This window comes from Anabrus simplex, chromosome 1 (assembly GCF_040414725.1).
Source record: "Anabrus simplex isolate iqAnaSimp1 chromosome 1, ASM4041472v1, whole genome shotgun sequence".
Classification (NCBI taxonomy): Eukaryota; Metazoa; Arthropoda; class Insecta; order Orthoptera; family Tettigoniidae; genus Anabrus; species Anabrus simplex.
The window spans coordinates 718,545,438-718,565,310 of NC_090265.1; the positions used below are offsets into that span (position 1 = coordinate 718,545,438).

Consider the following 19,873-nt stretch of genomic DNA (forward strand, 5'->3'; position numbering starts at 1 on the left):
ATGAGGACTTTATCCCCGGTACTTCATCTTACACTACCTTCTGCCGCCCTTGTTTTTCACGTACTGACCGGCATCTTGGACAGTTATCTGACTCTCCCACTCCCCTGACGTCAACTCTATGTCTTGCAACTTCTAGAATGAACTCTAAAATCATATAAATATTTGTCACCCGGCCTAACTCGCCAGGTTGAACGAGAGGTTGTATCCTGCTGGATGTGCGAGTACATAACATAGGACAGAGCTGGCTCTCTGCTCCCATCGACCACTGGTGTTCACATTATGTAACATATCTTTTCATATCATCTTTCTCTGGATGGTGAGAGAGTTGGGAGAGTCACCAAGTTACAAAGCACTAAATTCCATTGTGTGTCAGTGGGATATGGACCTTTGAAGCACACTAGGACATACACTTTTTAGTGCATTTGAACGGCTCCTACCTTTAAAGCATAATTCAAATCTTTGTATGTCTGCGCTTATTCCTTGTACATTTCATGAGAACTTATCTTTTTTCTGGGTCGTGTCTCTTGGTTTCCCTCACCCCCACCCCATCTCTCATTCAAATTTTTTATGATTCACTGTACATAGATTTAAGACACATTTGTGTAAGAATTTAGCAACCTTTGCCTAACAATGTTGATGAATGTCATGCTCGATCTTGTTGAATAGGGTTATTTTGTTTACCTAAACTTACATACCATTTATTCTATTGTTCTATACATTCTCCTGGGAGATTATTCTTTGTAAATAATTTTGGCACTAGTCTCTGTACATATAGCGATCTAGATGAACTGTTTAAACTAAAACTTGTTTTCATCACTCTTTGTAATCTACTCACCAAATATCTTGCCTCAACATCATTTGTCAAATTTGTCTCAAATTCCGATTCAGAGTTATTTATGTGATTCTTTCTTGTACCCTGTTGGTCAGTAATATACACACTACACACATACATATATTGAAGTAAAGGTTGTTGTTACTATTGAAACTATCCTTCCTTTAAATTCATATATCGCTATCACTCTTTACATCCCAGATCCCTCTGGGGTTGTTTTCCACTGCATACCCCTGTCCCAAAAGTGTTTTTTAATTATTATTATTATTTTGCTATTTGCTTTACGTCGCACCGACACAGATATGTCTTATGGCGATGATGGGATAGGAAAGGCCTAGGAATGGGAAGGAAGCGGCCGTGGCCTTAATTAAGGTACAGCCCCAGCATTTGCCTGGTGTGAAAGTGGGAAACCACGGAAAACCATCTTCAGGGCTGCTGACAGTGGGGTTCGAACCTGCTATCTCCCGATTACTGGATACCGGCCGCACTTAAATGACTGCAGCTATCGAGCTCAGTATTATTATTTTTTATTTTTATTTTTTAAAATCATAAACCTGTTGTGTGCTATTGAACTCAGACTTCCACCCAAAAGACTGTAACAAGAGCGCACCCCCGGGTGGTGGATAGGGGTTCCCTATAGGAATGACCTTCGGATCCATGGACCAACAGGTAGCCCAATTCCTCGGGCTCTAAAATACTCGGACACCCTCTCTCCCTCTAACACAGGGTAATGTGCCCAACAGCAAAACAGGCAAGAGGATCCATTTGCAATGTTATAGTTTCCCAACAACCATGGATATGGAAGAGGATAAAGCCAGATGGACTGGCTATAAAGGTGCTACTCAACTAATTTGGAGTCTGCAGCAGTCTGTTGCAGTTTTGGAGCTTGCTACTGCCTGTCTCATATTACATGTGCCGTAATACAAGGCTCAGAAATTCATAGCGTGTGGGCCTCCTCCCTGCAAGTTGAGGTCCACATTAAACAAAGTCATGCTTGTGGCATTTTACCCTGTTACTCCTACAAAGTTCAATGGCGATGGAATAAGGATGGTGGAAGCAGATTTAGGGTGAAATCAGAAGCTTCTAGCCCGAACCTGCAAGTTGGCGGCAGATGTGTGATGGTCGCCTTCCTGAGACTTAGTGGCTACTCAGGGATTTAGTCCTGCATCGGTATCTGGGCAGGCCTATTTAGGATCACCACTGCCCACACCAAATGGGAAAGGCCCTAGAAAATGTGGGCTAAACATCGGTAGCCACATGCAAATCCTGGCTGGGAAATCACACCCAGAGGGACACTACAATTTTGTGGTCATAAACATGAGAGAATTTTGCTTACAGGATCGTGGAATATCAGAACTTTACTAGATAGTAATACCAGATCTGAAAGATGAATAGCTCTTGTCACACATGAGCTAGCAAGGTTAAACATCAACGTTGCTGCATTAAGTGAAACTAGATTGCTGAATGAGGGAAAAACTGAATCTAGTTCAGGCTATACCATCTTCTGGAAAGGGAAAAATGAAAATCGAATTCATGGTGTTGAATATGAGTAGGTAAACATGCTTAGGTTAAGACCTATACGCCCTTCCTGCATCCAGGTTGGGTCACGTAAAAGAAATCCCAACCAGTCTCTCAGGGTTCATAATATATTTTTTTTACATGGGATCAACATAACGCTGATACGCTAACATTTTATCTATCATTATTCATGATGGAAGTCTCCATCTGACGTATCGTTGGGCTGCAAGAAGATTGATAATCCAATGCCTCAATTCTAATTTACCTTAAATTACTATCAAAATTATAAATAACATCTCATATACATCTTAACTGCTATCATTTATTCAAACAATATAAAAATGTGGATAAAGGAAAATGAAATTATGAAGTTAAAATTCAGAAATCTATTAATAACAATTTGATCTGGAGGTTTAAATTATCGTTAATGATCACTGATATATTTGTTGCATATTTTAAAAAATGTATCACAATTGAAATGAACTATTATCTTACTTTCATATACCGGTAATATTCATAACAGAAACTGATAAAATAAATGCATCCCTGCATGGGAAATTAATGGTTAATATATTACAATTATTTATGTACATTAGTTTATGTCAATGTCAATATTCTTTTAGTTTCTCTTAGGACAAGTTCTATACATCTTCTTTCAGAGTATCACGAGTTAAGCTTCTGGAAATCGATAAGTTTCTTATTCAACTATTCATTTGAAATTAAAATATTGACCAATATTATGTCATATATTAACTCATTTTCCAATATAAATCAGTCACTGTACATAACCTACCATTTATTCTCAAGTGTGTCTAAAAAAATCAGTATGTGACCTCATGTGAATTAATTAAATATGTAGGGAATATCATTCTCAAAGATATTATGTGATATCTATTCATATATATTCTCTATAGAAAGTAGTAATAACTATCCATGTTAACCTATGTATGCCATAATCACTTTTTAGGAAAATGTGATTTTACAGTAGAAATACCAAGTCAAAATAATCAAGTTAATGAACAACTTATTTCATAACGATTCCTTTTGATGATCTTATCCTGCCATAGTACTTTATAAATATTGCAGTAAGTCATCACTATCTTAGGATATGGATTCTCGACCAGAAAAAGCAATGTCATTGCATCAGAAACATATACGATCCTAGTTTGCATCAATAATCTCATCTTTCTCTTCAAATATTCCATTACATCTATTATATCATCGTAGCAATATATATTCCTTCAGTTCATTCCTCATTACATTCATATAACATCATAACATCTTCCTCATTTCCCATTTCATGTCATATATCTTCCTCTTCTTTCAAATATTCCGCATATATAACTTATTTTGACGCATAAATTATTTTATTCTTGCCCATTCATGTCATTGGATCAATATCTTCTTACATTAACATATCTCCCGTCTGCCATCATATTCATATCTAACATTATTCTAACTCCTTATGATAATGTATAACCTCCATATATTGACACATCATTCGGTATTTTATCGAAGATCCTAAAATATTCCACTCATAATCACTTCACATACGACATGGCATAATATGCTGGGATTCTTTGATTTCATTGAAATATCATATTACAATATTATTCACATTCCCTAACTGGAGTTAGTCTTGTTTCTTAAGGCAGGATTCCACTGAGGCAACATTTGGGTGACATGGAGCATGCGGTTGGCAACAAATGTTGCTCTTTGTTGCATGCGGCTTGTTGTCAGTGAGGCAGTGCGTTACTTGTGGAGACTTGTCGCCAACTACAAACGTTATTCCATCAAGGCAACCAACACAACAGTTCCTCACTCGACTTTGACCGGCTGGTGATCGATCCACACACTGTCGGATCCGGGGTGACACTGTTCAACAAGCATATTTTTGAGGCATGCGGCACCAAAGAGTGTTCGACAGATGGCAACATGTCTCATGCCACACAGCTGCACGCTACATGTCGTGTCGTGTTTCTTCAATGGAAAGTCAACTGCAGCATGCTTCACTGTCGCATGCTCCATGTCACCCAAATGTTGCCTCAGTGGAATCTCGCCTTTAGGAAGACTACCTATTCCCTCATATCAACACAATAAATAAATCACTTGCGAGAATCTAGCATAATTTAGGTCATTCTGAAGACAATAACGATATACCACCTAAAGTTTAACTACAAATGAATTATACTTTTCTCTACTGAGCAATTACATACATTTATTTTAAGAAATTTATCTTTTTTCCTTCACTTCCAGAATGATGTCATCTTTCATTCATCATCCAGAGCTCTGGGGATGGTCATTCTATTCCGCTGGTCATCGAGATGTCATCTCGGGTCCAGGTTCCTCTCTGCCGTGTCAGTTCAGCTCGGTATCATCTGAATAGTCTGCCTCAAGTCTTCTTAGGGAGCCATGGCGATTTTGAATTGCTCAATTGAAAAGATAAAAAACACTGATGAAATCAGCTGTAACATACTGACGTTATCAAAGCCTTCTAACATAATTTTAAAATGAGATTCAGTTTCAGATCTCCAATATGTCTGCTATTATTTCAGTTTTTACACCGTATAGAATTGTTTTATGAATTATTATGTGTTGACGCTGCATTGTATCAAATTACTTCCTCTCTTGTCACGGCCTTGTTCTTGCTGTCTCCAATAATGCTACTAATCAATCCTTGCTATATTTAAATTATATATTAGATTAATCTTATATTTATGTGTTATCTTGTTATCTAAACGCTATAAATATTCTTTCTTTCTTTCTTTCTTTCTTTCTTTCTTTCTTTCTTCCTTTCTTTCTTTCTTTCTTTCGTGAATTTGCTTCTTTCTCAATAGCTTTAAGAGATTTAATTAGCTCGTCGATCGTAACACGTCTGCTTCATTTGAATGCTCTTTCATTTGTGTGTTTCTAATAGTGTTGGTTTTAACAATTCAAATTCTTATTTTGTCTTTACCACTGCCATTATGATCTTGAACATTTTGATTTTGTGTTATACTGAACTTCCTTGACATTTTATTGAATTTATGCATTGTGTTTAACTTTGTTGTCAATCACGTTCATCCCAACTCGATTGAGTTTTATTTGGGAACAATGGAATGGCACACCTACTGCAGTTAAAGAAAGACTCATGACCCTCTGTGTACCACTCTCTGGAGAAGAATTCATCACTCTCATCTCTGTTTACTTTGGACAGCTCTGAAAATTCTAAGAATCAATTCTACCGTCAACTTATTTTGGGGTAATCTGTTTGACTAGTTTTCTTTTTACAAGTATTCTTTATTACACAACGGCATCATCAATATCACGTTTGTTTGTCCAACCCTTGTCCCGTTTACCTACGGGGTATGAGGTGAGATGAATCTCTATGCATGCCTTCATCATCATCATCATCATCATCATCATCATCATCATCATCATCATCATCAACAGTTAACCATCTCCAGTTTCCTACATGCGGGGTATGAGCGCTCGCCACTTCAGTCAATTCAGGCACCATTCTTCTTCCTGTACTTGGTTCCAATCCACTCCTCTTATTTAATTTAATTTCCGGGTTGAACCGTGTTGTACTTGTACGCATATCACGTACAGTTTGCCGACGTTTCGAATACATTGCAGTATTCTTTGTCAAGGCGACTGAAATACCCCTACTCGATCCGAGGTAATCAGTCTCCCAGGCAGAAATTACACTACTAGAGTGGCCTTGATCTTGGCCTTTTATATCCTAGCCTATCTGGCTGACGTAAGCCCTGGCTGTCTCGCGAGGCTTCTGGAAAGTTTATGTCACAGCCAGGTAGTGGGGGCTTGCCCGCGCTGTTATGTAATGGGGTTGCGGCCCGTGTGTTTATGTTGTGGTCTGTATGTCTTAAACTATGAATGATGGGCATCCAAGAATTACTGATTTTGTATCCTTCTTCTAAATTTATGTTATTCGAATGTTTCTTGATTTCAATAGCCTCGCGGATTTTCCTTTCCAGGTTCCAAGGGATAGCTGCTAGGATCTTGGTCTTGTCAAATGATATTCCGTGCCTAGTTTCGTAGGAATGCTTGGCTACTGCTGAAATATCTGTGTTTTGGTTCTTGGTGTGACGGATATGTTCTTTTAGGCGGGTGGAGATCAGACGTTTTGTCTCACCTAGATCTTGTTTGACTTATTCAATCCATCTCCTTTGAGGTCTGCCTCTAGGTCTTTTGCCATCTAAGGTTTTCTCCAACCATTCCTTTGCTACTGAGCAAGAATCCATTCTTATTACATGGCCGTACCATTTCAATCTTGATCTGATTATTGTATCACATAACGATTCTCTTATTTGAATCTCTTGGCGAATCCTCTCGTTGTGGACCTTATCTCTCTTGGTATTTTGTAGCATTGTCTGGAGGAATTTCATTCCTGCTGCTTGGAGTCTACTTTTATCTCTGCTTATGATGATAAAAGTTTCAAGGCTGTAGGTTGTTATGGGCAAGAAGTAAGCTTGACAAAGTGTTCATCTGGTTTGTATTGGAATCTGGCTGTCCCAGAGAAGGCTTATAACTTGATAGTAAAGGACAGCTCCTCTTTGAACTCTGTTTGTGATTTCAGCATTTGATCGGTTATCTTCAGACAGGACACTACCGAGGTATTGGAAGTGGTTAACTTCTTGCAATTTCTGTCCATCTACAGTGATATTTGCTCCTGACTTTTGTCTGTTGACTGTCATAACAACTGTTTTCTTAAGGCTGATTTTAAATCCAAATTCCTTAAAATGACAATTCCAAGCATTAATCCTTGAACTTCTTCCTCATTACCTCCCCAAATCATCTTGAATGCACTGTTCTTGCTGTGCTGTTTCACTCTTTTCATTATCTCATCCATGACTGTGATAAATAGTAGAGGTGACAAAGTGCTGCCTTGTTGCACTCCTTTACTTGTTACAAACCAGTTGGAATTGCCATTTCCTATCCTTACAAAGCTCTGGCAGTGTTTGTACAACATTTTTACTTTACTGATGAGAGATACTGAAAGGTTTCTCCTTCTCAAGCAATCCCAAAGTTTATAGCTCAGTATGCTGTCACAGGCTTTTTCTAGGTCCAGAAAGACAAAGATGACATTTTTTACTTTTTCCCAATGTTTTCCCATGATCATCCTAATCCTAGCAGCATGCCTTGTATTGTGATAATAGACGCTATTTACCATTCTCTATACTACATGCTTCTCACTCAGCGATTCCCCGTCAGAACACTTATGTTAATGTGTGACAGCTGACAATGTGACAAGCAGCAGGAGATAACTGAGATTTGAAGGAAGTCTGTTTTAAATGAATGGCACTGTAAGCAATATTGATTACTGTGATGTTGAAAGTTACGAGCGGCATTCAATACATAATGCAATACATTTTATTTTCTGGCCAATTTCCTTTTTTTTTTTTCCGCTTCATCTTGTAGAGTTTCATTAATTTCCAATAGGTGGCAGCACTTTAACTAGCCTTCAAAATGGTGTCTGTAACGGAGTTGCATACCAAACAGAGAGTAGAGAGTAGTTACTGAGTTTCTTTCGGCAGAAAATCAGGGCATCACAGACATTCATAGACGCTTGCAGAATATTTATGGAGACCTGGCAGTGGACAAAAGCATGATGAGTCGTAGGGCGAGGTCTTTCATCATTACATCACCAACAGGAGCTCACAAAAGTTCAGTGCACTGTTCTTCCTCATCCACCCTACACCCCGATCTCGCACCTTTTGACTTTCATTTGTTTGCACCAATGAAGGATGCTCTCTGCGGGAAGATGATGGAGAAGTTATCGATGCAGCACGATGTTGGCTCCAACGTCGATCAATCGAATGGTACCATGCAGGTATACAGGCCCTCACACTACGGTGGAATAAGGCCATAGCACTGAACAGAGATTATGTTGAAAAATAGGGTATTGTAGCAAAAGGAATGGGGAATAACATGGTGTATTTGAATCCTCAATAAAACCAACCTGCTTTTAGAAAGAAAAAAAAATGTTGAATTTTATATTGAACTTCCTTTGTACATTATGTATTTGACTTTCAAACTGATGATGTGAAATCTTCTGATCAGTTCTGCAATTTCAAAAATTCCTGAATGAGAGTGGTAATGACCCTGAATATAACAAGTTACTTTGTATCAGAAATGGGCAAAGTTGATACTAGTTCAGAGTTATTAAAACTTGCAGAATACTTTTTTGTCTATACCAGGGCACACTGCAATGTAGAAAGAATATTTTCATTTATCTCAACACAATGGACTGATATCGGGAACCGTTTCAAAGTAGAGTATGTGAAAATCCTCTAAATGGTTCATGGAATTTACAAGTGTATCTTCTTTTAAATGTTACACATGCCAAACTCCTGAAGGCAACTGAATCTACAGAAATGTACCAACAAGGCATGTAAATTAGTTTCAATGTTTACATTTTTGTAAGAATTTACTGAATAATATGGAAATGGATAAATTATGTTTTGTGAAAATTAGAATATATACAGTAAGTTTATATTCAGACTCTAAATGGAGGATTTTGGAACATATGTTTTAACATTTTAACTATTTCTGGTACTATTTAAAACAACTATACACGGAATATCACATTCAATTATAATCAAATGTTGCTGCTTAATGGTTCATGAAAATGTTAGAATTTAGAATGTAGGACCTGTGATGATGCAGACTCCAGTGGGTTCCAGATACAGTCGAGGTACGGCAAGCGTTCGGGCAGGCTTCTCCTCTGATAGCACCTGCAGCAGGACCTTGCCAATGTGCTGTCCGCCAGCCATGAACCTGCACAGTAATGACACTCTCATACTGCATGCACTGCACCAATTAATAACGGACAGTTGTAAGTTATGGAAAAATGGTTGAAGACCATTGTCTTCAGCACATCAGCCTTATTCTAAAAAGCTTGTCCAATGAATTTTTTTTTTTTTTAATGACAATTTGCTTTACGTTGCACCGACAAAGGTAGGTCTTATAGTGATGATCAATCAATCACCACTGATCTGCATTTAGGGCAGGCGCCCAGATGGCAGATTCCCTATCTGTTGTTTTCCTAGCCTTTTCTTAACTGATTGCAAAGAAATTGGAAATTTATTGAACATCTCCCTTGGTAAGTTATTCCAATCCTTAACTCCTCTTCCTATTAACGAATATTTGCCCAATTTGTCCTCTTGAATTTATTCCAACACTATCTTCATATTGTATCTTTCCTACTTTTGAAAACACCACTCAAACTTATTCATCTACTAATGTCATTCCATTCCATCTCTCTGCTAACAGCTCAGAACATATGATTTAGTCAAACAGTTTGTCTCCTTTCTCCCAAGTCTTCCCAGCCCAAACTTTGCAGGGCATTTTTAATGCTACTCTTTTGTAAGAAATCACCCAGAACAAATTGAGCTGCTTTTCTCTGGATTTTTTCCAGTTCTCAAATCAAGTAATCCTGGTGAGGGTCCCATACACTGGAACCATACTCTAGTTGGGGTCTTGCCAGAGACTTATATGCCCTCTCCTTTATGTCCTTACTACAACCCCTAAATACTCTCATAACCATGTACCCGTTATTTATAATACTGTTTATTTGATTACCAAAATGACCATGCCTTATATTAACACCTAGGTACTTACAATGATCCCCATAAAGTACTTTCCACCCTATCAATGCAGTAATTATAACTGAGAGAACTTTTCATATTAGTGAAACTCACAGTGTGACCTTTAACCCCATTTCTGCCCATCTCACAACATTGTCAAGGTCTTGTTACTTATTTATTGTTCCATAAAGGATAACATCAGTTATAGTTCTTTACTCATATCATTTATATATATATAAGAAAATACAAAGGTCCAAAAACGTTACCTTAGGGCTAGGAGTGGGAAGGAAGCAGCCATGGCCTTGAAGGTACAGCCCCAGCATTTTCCTGGTGTGGAAATGGGAAACCACGGAAAGCCAATGGTGGGGTTTGAACCCAATATATCCTGAATGCAAGCTCACAGTTGTAAGGCCAATTCGTTCAGTTGTTTCTTATTTTGTCCCTCCTTATTTTCTGAATCATAGTTCTTAAGAACTTCACTTCCACTGCTTGTAGTTTGCTGATATTTCTCTTGATTTCGATGCAGATGCAGATTTCTAGACTGAATGTTGTAAATGCTACAAAGACGCTTCTGTTGAGTATCAATTTTGATCTTAATGGAACTTGCTTAACCCAAAGAAGTTTTCTCACAAGAAGATAAAACTCTGCTAATGATTTCTGCAGATGGCCAGCTATCTGTTCTTACTACACTGCCAAGATAATGGAACTGATGTACTTGTTCCCACTTTGATCCATCGAGAGGGATTCTCTCAGAAGACAGGAAGGAAGGTAGGCTTCCCTCAAACAATATACAGGATACAGTAGGTGTAAAAGAGGGATGGGAAGGAAACGGGGGAATTGTAGAAGACAGGTGGCCTAATGTTCTAAGGGGAAGGAGATTGCAGGCTAAGGGCTCTATTCAGGATCAGAATTCAGGACAGGTATGTGTGATAAATCGGTATGAGACACTGCAGGTAGAACAACAGAGGGAAGATGCTGAACAGGGAACTGCTGCTGAGATGTGTAGAAGTAGGAGGAAGGGAAATGTAGAGTAGAGGATAGGAAAAGACAGGTGGAACAGGGTATTGGGAGGGAGAAAAGAGAGGAGGAAGTAGCTTCTGCAGCTGTCAGGAAAGATAGGGATAAACAGGACAGGAGGGGATCAAATGTGGTGGATAGGTTTGAGGCTCTGGTCATGGGGGATTCCATTGTTAGACATATGGGGAAGGTGTGTGGAAGAAAGGGAACCAGGGTAGAGTGTTATCCAGGAATTAGGTTGAGGCAGATGTTGAGAAAAGTAGAAGAGAAGGGGGAGGGGAAGGAGAAGGAGAAGGTTGCTGGTTCCAACAATGTAAGACAAGCTGGTATAAGTACCAAAATAGTTGGGATCTGGTAAATGCAGCATGGGTGAAGTTGATTTGTATTGATAAGGAGGATTTTTAAATATTTTCTTTTGTAAAGTGATAACTGTCAATACGGAATGAGATTTATAACTTGCAGTGGAATACTGTGTAGGAGGATACTGACTGGAGGGTGATAGGGAATTAAATGAGACTATGGAGTGGGTGTGTGGGAAACTGGGAGTGAGATTTCTAGATCCAAATGGGAGGACAGGAGATGGGAATCTGCGCTCAGATGGCCTTACTTAAACCGTAGTAGTACATATAAGTTAGGAAATTTATTTGGAAGGGTAATACGGAGGTACATTCAGGGGAATGGGGTGGTTTAGGGAACGGTGATAAGCTTAAAGGGATCTGGAAGTCAAGTAGGGATGACATAAAAATGTTAGTGTTGAACTGTAGAAGTATTGTAAAGAAAGGGATAGAATTAAGTAATTTAATAGATATATACTTACCAGATATTGTAATAGGAGTTGAATCATGGCTGAGAAATTATATAATGGATCCAGAAATTTTCTCACGGAACTGGAGTGTGTATCGTAGAGATAGGGTAAGAATGGTAGGAGCGGGAGTATTCATTCTGGTGAAAGAAGAATTTGTAAGCTACAAAAAAGTTAAAGATGACAAACATGAAATTCTAGGTGTATGGCTCATTTCTAAAGATAATAGGCAACTTGATGTATTTGGAGTCTACAGACCGGGAAAGGGTAGCGCTGATGCTGATTCAGAATTATTTGATAAGCTAATCACGTAAGTGGGGAAATGACATGGAAAGGAATGTGACTGTAGCGGGAGATATGAATTTACCAAATGTCAATTGGGAAGGTGATGCGAATGACAGGAAGCACGACCAACAAATGGCAAATAAGCTAATATGGGAAGGGCAGCTGATTCAAAAAGTGTTGGAACCAACTAGAGGGAAAAATATCCTGGATGTAGTGTTGATAAAACCAGAAGAGCTCAATAGAGAAAGCAAAGTAATAGATAATATTAGCGATCATGAAGCTGTTTTTGTTAAAGTTAACAATAAATGTGATGGAAAGGAAGGTCGTAAAAGTAGGACTATTAGACGGTACAATATGGCTGATAAAGCAGGCATGAGGGAGTTCTTAAAAAGTAACTATGATCGGTGGAAAACGATAAATAAAATCCCAGAGTCTGTTTACGACTCAAGGATGGATTTAAAGCAATTGTTGAGGAATGTGAAAATAGATTTGTATCTTTAAAGGTGGTAAGGAATTGTCAAGACCCACTTTATTATAACAGAGAAATAAAGAGACTAAGAACGAGGTGCAGATTGGAAGGAAATAGAAACAGCTGTGGAAGTAAGGAGAAATTGAAGAAGTTTACTAGGAAATTGAATCTAGCAAAGAAGTCAGTTAAGGATAACGTGATGGCAAGCATAATTGGCAGTCATACAAATTTTAGTGAAAAATCGAAGAGTATGTATAGGTATTTTAAGGCAGAAACAGGTTCCAAGAAGGACATTCCAGCAATCATTAATGAACAAGGGGAGTGTGTTTGCGAGGATTTTCAAAAGGCAGAAGTATTCAGTCAGCAGTATGTAAAGATTGTTAGTTACAAGGAAAATGTCCAGACAGAGGAGGTGACTAAAATGCTAAAGAAGTATTAAAATTTCCATATGATAACAATGACATTTACAATAAGATACTAAGTTGAAAACTACAAAAGCAGCTGGAATTGATAAGATTTCTGGGGATATGCTAAATACAATGGGTTGGGATATAGTACCCTATCTGAAGTACATATCTGATTATTGTCTGTATGAAGGAGCTATACCAAATGAATGGAGAGTTGCCCTAGTAGCCCCTGTGTATAAAGGAAAGGGTGATAGACATAGAGCTGAAAATTACAGGCCAGTAAGTTTGACATGCATTGCATGTAAGCTTTGGGAAGGCATTCTTTCTGATTATAATTAGACATGTTTGCAAAATTAATAACTGGTTTGATAGAAAGCAGTTCAGGTTTAGGAAAGGTTATTTCACTGAAGCTCAACTTGTAGGATTCCAGCAAGATATAGCAGATATACATTGTATTCAGGAGGTCAAATGGACTGTATCGCGACTGACCTGTCTAAAGCATTTGATAGGGTGGATCATGGAAGACTACTGGCAAAAATGAGTGCAATTTGACTAGACAAAAGAGTGACTGAATGGGTTGCTATATTTCTAGAAAATAGATCTCAGAGAATTAGAGTAGGCGAGGCTTTATCTGACCCTTTAATAATTAAGATGGGAATTCCGCAAGGCAGTATTATTGGACCGTTATGTTTTCTTATATATATAAATGATATGAGTAAAGAAGTGGAATCAGAGATAAGGCTTTTTGCGGATGATGTTATTCTGCATAGAGTAATAAATAAGATACAAGATTGTGAGCAACTGCAAAATGACCTCGATAATGTTGTGAGATGGATAGCAGGCAATGGTATGATGATAAACGGGGTTAAAAGTCAGGTTGTGAGTTTCACAAATAGGAAAAATACTTTCTGTTTTAATTACTGCGTTGATGGGGTGAAAGTTCCTTTTGGGGATCATTGTAAGTACCTAGGTGTTAATATAAGGAAAGATCGTCATTGGGGTAATCACATAAATGGGATCTGTGATCTCACTGCGCATGGTTATGAGGGTGTTTAGGGGTTGTAGTGAGGATGTAAAGGAGAGGGCACATAAGTCTCTGGTAAGACCCCAACTAGAGTATGGTTCCAGTGTCTGAGGCCTTCACCAGGATTACTTGAGTCATGAACTGGAAAAAATCTGAAGAAAAGCAGCTCAATTTGTTCTGGATGATTTCCAACAAAAGAGTAGTGTTACAAAACTGTTGCAATGTTTGGTCTGGGAAGACATGGAAGAAACAAGATGAGCTGCTCGACTAAGGTATGTTCTGAGCTGTCAGTGGATAGATGGCGTGGAATGACATTAGTAGACGAATATGTTTGAGTGGTGTCTTTAAAAGTAGGAAAGATCACAATATGAAGATAAAGTTAGAATTCAAGAGGACAAGTTGAGGCAAATATTTGCTTATAGGAAGGGGAGTTAGGGATTTGAATAACTTACCAAGGGAGATGTTCAATAAATTTCCAATTTCATTGAAATAATTTAAGAAAAGGCTAGGAAACAACAGATAGGGGATCTGCCATCTGGGCAACTGCCCTAAATGCAGATCAGGATTGATTGATTGATTGATTATTGATTGATTGATCGATTGATTGATTGATTGATTGATTGATTGATTGATTGATTGATTGATTGATTGATTGATTGATTGATTGATTGATTGATTGATTGATTGATTGATTGATGTCAGTACAGGTGTTCTATCGACTAACAGGCAACACTGCCGTTTTGGACTTGCTTATCTCAAGACCATATTGCTTGAATAAAACATTCCAGTTATCCAGCTTCTGTTGTACCTCAGCTTCATTATCTCCTAAATATTCTCAAGTGATTGTACTCATAGTGCATTGGCACTGCTTGCGGCCCAAAATAGCCTATGCAGTGGCCTTCACGGTATGCACTAGCCATGCGTCTTGGTGTGTGTGCTATTTACCAACTGACGAGCCCAACTTAGCAAACTGGGCCGAAACGCTGGCATCCAGGAATGAGTTATAATGTCTGGAAAATTTATAATGTCTAATAATGGACCATTTATATTGGTATTATAAATTTACTCATTCAGGACAAATATTTCGGGTTCCCTATGGGAATCAACACCTATATCATCTGATGGCCAGGCAGGCATCAATCTTTGGTAATGAGACAAAGTCTCTCATAGTGCATTGGCACTGCCGGTGGCTCCAAATAGCCTACGCAGTGGCCTCCATGGTATGCACTAGCCATGCGTCTTGGTGGGTGTGCTATTTACCAACTGATGAGCCCGACTTGGCACACTGGGGCGAAACGCTTGCAATCAGGAATGAGTTAGCTGGAAAATTTATAATGTCAAATAACAGACCATTTATATTGGTATTATAAATGTACTCATTCGGGTCAAATATTTCAGGTTCCCTATAGGAATCAACATCTATATCATCTGATTGCACTCATTCAGATAATCGATATGAGGTCTAGTGGATTTCTAATTCCTTGTACTTGTAACATTTGTAATTGAACTTTTTTCCGTCATTATTTTTGAAACCTCTGTACTTCAACGCTGCCTATATATTTTACTGTGAAAATCTCCTTTGACTGTTTACCTGGCGTTCTATTTGGCTCTCATGTATCTGTGCAATGTACACTGCTTTCTAGAACTTACTTCAAGAATTGGGCAGGCCAATGTTTTCAAGTTTGCTCTTTTCCTACGGCATGGCTTCTTCTTCTTCTTCTTCTTCTTCTCGTTTTTATGACCGCATAGGATCACTTTAGTCAGCCCGTCCTTTAGGTCTGTTTGAAGGGATTATTCCGGCTTTGCGGTCCTCCCAGTACTTCTTCAGACGCTTCGATCTTCGTGCCCTTTCCATGGTTGAAAATGTGCGTGTTGTTGGTTTATTTCTCGTAAGGGTAAAGCGGAGGTTTGTATTCTTGAGTTTTGTATTCAATTTTATCTTATTTGTGGTGTCTTCTATTGTAGGGCCTATTTCCTTCAGATTCTCTCTTACTTTCCTGATCCATTTATATCCTGTTGTGGTATTTTTTGAGATGAGATTGTGTTGTACTAGTTTTTCAGAAGTCTCGAATCCTGCATTCTCATGATATGTCCAAATAATCCCAGTCTCCTCTTCATTTTGTTTTAATTTGTGGAACTTTCCTTTCACGCATATTCTATATGTTCTTTGTAATATGTTTTTATCTGGATCTTTCATATCCGCTTGCGACCTTCAGCTGTATTTTTCTACCATTCTCTTATATACTTTATGTACATTGGTTGGAAAACATTTGTCTTGTTTCATGTGTGTATTTCATAAAGTCGAATGATATCCCTGTTGTCTAATACTGCATCACATTTCTGTAACCATTCCTTTGTACTAGTTCTATACTTCATCAAGAGATGAGCTGTGATATTCTATTTGTTTGGTCATGCTCTTGGTAACTCATCATGTTTGTACTCTTAATACATCTGTTTGTAAACCCGATCTTGGTGTTCTTGTTTTACCCTCTTGTCTCTCATTCATATTAATTTTATTCTTCTCCCATGTACTATCCATGGCTCACATGTCCTTGCCCAGCACTTGCTTACAGGACGTTCCATATTTTAATTATCATCTTCTTCTTCTTTAGCGTTTGTCCCGCCTGGTGGCAGGGTCCGTTGTGTGGATTAATTGTCTCCATTTAATTCAGTCTCGGCCATGTCTGGATGTAGTCTTACAGCTTTCAGGTCGTTGTGCACTGTATCGGTCCATCGCTGTCTCGGTCGTCCCTTGGGCCTCTTTCCAGCGACTTCCAATGTATACGCTGACTTTGCCAATGTATTGTCTTCTGCACACAACACATGCCCAAACCAGCGCAGACGGCTTTCCTGCATTTTCTTCTGGATCGGTGCAATGCCAACACGTTTGCTAATATCGTCGTTTGAAATCTGATCCAGTCTAGTGATGCCAGCTGTCCACCTGAGCATCTTCATCTCCATGATGCTTAGTCAACGTTCTACCTCCTTTGTAGCTGGCCAACACTCAGTGCCGTAGAGAGCGACAGGATGGATAACAGTCCAGTAGATCTTAGATTTCAAATGGCCCTTCATCCAATGGTCGGAGGTGACACCCGTTGTCATTCGCCACTTCAGCCAGGCTGCGTGTATCCTTGTGTTGACCTCGTCAGTAAGTCAGCCATTGTCAGAGATTGTGGAGCCAAGATATTTAAATTTCTCTACTCGTGGTAGATCTTTGCCATCAACGTAGATGGTTCCAACTTCTCAAGGATCTAATGTAATGTATTATGTCTTCTTTTTGTTGAGGCGCAGGCCATATTGCACTAGTCGGTTGTTCCACTCTTCTGTTTGGTGCTGGAGATCAAGCTTATTGTCAGCAGCCAACATAACATCATCAACATAGAGAAGTGTCCATGGTATTGGCTTGTGCAGGTCTGATGTAACAGTTAAAAACCCACATTAAAAATGAAGGTAACACCTTTCAGTGTTCCAAATCAAGAGAAACACTTGAAACACACTTCATTGTTGTAGCCCATAGTCCCTGATAGTACAGAAAGTAGAAGGGGAGTGAGCGTCGACATAGGTTTGGACACTGAGGATTGATCTTACCTGAATGCTTGTTCCGCCTCATCTCGTGGGAACACCGTGCGAGGTAGGGGACGCACCACTCCGTCTGCGATGCCAGTCTGCAGCAGAGACATCACCTGATCACGGTCCGGGTGATTGTCGGCAAGCAATACCTGGTCCAGACAGACGCCATGAAAACTGGCATTCTTGAGAAATACACCCATACCTGCACATGAACAAACAGAGGCAAGAGTGAAAGTTTTATCACACCTTCAGAGGATACATATTTTATAAGTCTCACTTGAGAAGTGTTACAGTTATCAAGGATGAGGGTATCCAGCCTGAAGATTCTGAGCTGAGAGGAGCGAGCTGGTCTGGCAACATCACAGCTGGGCTATTGGTTGCTGCTGTTATGTCCACTTCAGGAAGGATGGGCTTGTAATAGATGTGCCGGCCTCCCTGGGAGCCTGTGGCGATTGCAATAAACCCTAAAACAATTGGGGGCTTTCTGTCTGGGCGTAGCCAACTTCTGAATTGTTGTGGAACCACTCCCCCCCCTATTTAACTCTTTCTGGACTAACTGCAAGCATAGCACATAGTAAAGTATCAATTCACTAAACCAAAGTAATTGTGTCTCAGATAAAAATAATTCTTTCTTTTATGATCTCTTTAAATTCCCTTCTCAGTAGCAGTCTTTCTTTCCGCATCCTTCAGACCCACCATAGACATCCCTTCTCTTTTTCTTCCCTCCCTCCCCTCCCTTCCTCACCCTATCTACTCCTTTTTTTCCATGGCCTGCCTAATTCCTCTAGTACGTCAGTGTTTTGTTCTACATCAGACATTGGATGTACTGTATAATTCATCCTACAGGTGAGTCTCATAAATAATTTTGTCTCCTTTTAAATTTATTTTCTGTTTGTTTAGTCATTCCTAATTCTGGCTATCATTTCCAGATTTACTTCATTGTCTGAGGTCCTAACTCAACTCAAAGACAACATAATATCATGACAAGAAGATCACAACCATATTTTTATTTTTGTTGTTATATGTATTTTAATGTTATAATCATTCCTGCAACATTGTCTTTATCTTATATACATATGTTTTAGATATCTCATGATCTGTTTAATTTTTATTTTAACTGAAGATGGCCACTAAGTGGCTCAAACTAGTACCAAGATTAATGTAATATTATTTACTTGATATATTGTATTGAAAAGGTCAGTTTATTTATTTATTTATTTATTTATTTATTTATTTATTTATTTATTTATTTATTTATTTATTCACGAAGCACAAGATACAGCTACACTGAGCAAATTTCACTTGCACTGTCAACAGACTATTTAACAAACGTAAACCTTCATAATAAAAATATAACAAACATAACAAAATATAACAAGATCAGGTACACATCCTGCTAATAACTGTCCAAATCGAAAACCATGAGAATGTCCATGTTCATAGCCAAGTCATCGTGGGTCAAGATGGCGGTATAATCCCTTCACATCAACTTACCTTTAAGATACTATTTACACACCTCTCGAATACACTTTTATTTGATGCTATATCAAGCTCTTGTCGCCTATTAATATTGTTAAAGAGTGTTGGGAGGCGGATTAGGAAAGATCGTTGAAGTATTGAGTGCTGAGTGTGGGGAATGTGGAGAAGGTCTTTGGTTCTGGTGGAGCGGGAAGGAACGCGGAGAGAGAAGAGTGAGACAAGATGTTCCGAGCGGTAATGTCCATTTAAGATCTCGTGGAGGAAACTCAGGTCAGCTACCTGTCGCCTGATGTGCAGCGGTGACACATTAATTGCCATTAATACCTGCTGCGTAGACAGATTTCTGAGCTTGGGGTTTCTGTTCCTTACAATTGCAGCAAAGAAGGACACTGCTCTGTCTAACTGCTTAGTATTGGAGGGGGCGGCTGTTGTCCAAATCGGACAGCAGTAGTTTAAGAGAGGTTGAACGATCGTGAGGAAGAAGTGACGAAGAGCAATGGGGTCAGAAATTTCTGTGAAGTGATAGAGAATGCCTAGTAATTTCATAGCCTTGGTTGTATATGTTTCTATATGGGTCTTAAACTGTAAATTTGTATCGAATATTACACCTAGTTCACGCTGTTGCATAACCACGGTGATGGGCTTGTCGAGTAGGTAATATGATGTCGGTAGAGGAGATTTACGTAGTGTTATGGTCATGTGGCTGCATTTTTGTGGATTGGGGATAAGTTTCCAAGTACGGCACCAGTTCGAGAGGGCATTAAGTGAGGACTGTAGCAGAGCTGCATCTGCTGGATTCCTGATCTCCCTAAATATCTTGCAGTCGTCAGCAAAGAGTAGGGTATTCGCTGTTTCGTTGAGTTTGGATGGCAGATCGTCCA

General features: G+C 38.9%; 1 protein-coding gene across 1 annotated transcript in view; it reads right to left on the reverse strand.

Annotated features, from left to right (window-relative positions):
• LOC136856807 (fatty acid synthase) overlaps positions 1-19,873 on the reverse strand; it is a 242,002-nt gene that overhangs the window by 12,893 nt on the left and 209,236 nt on the right. Inside the window, exons 26-27 of the mRNA XM_067134931.2 lie at positions 17,532-17,715; positions 9,006-9,130 (exon numbers count right to left, since the gene is read on the reverse strand). Of these exons, the coding sequence (XP_066991032.2) occupies positions 9,006-9,130; positions 17,532-17,715 (309 nt within the window). The remainder of the gene's footprint in view (positions 1-9,005; positions 9,131-17,531; positions 17,716-19,873) is intronic.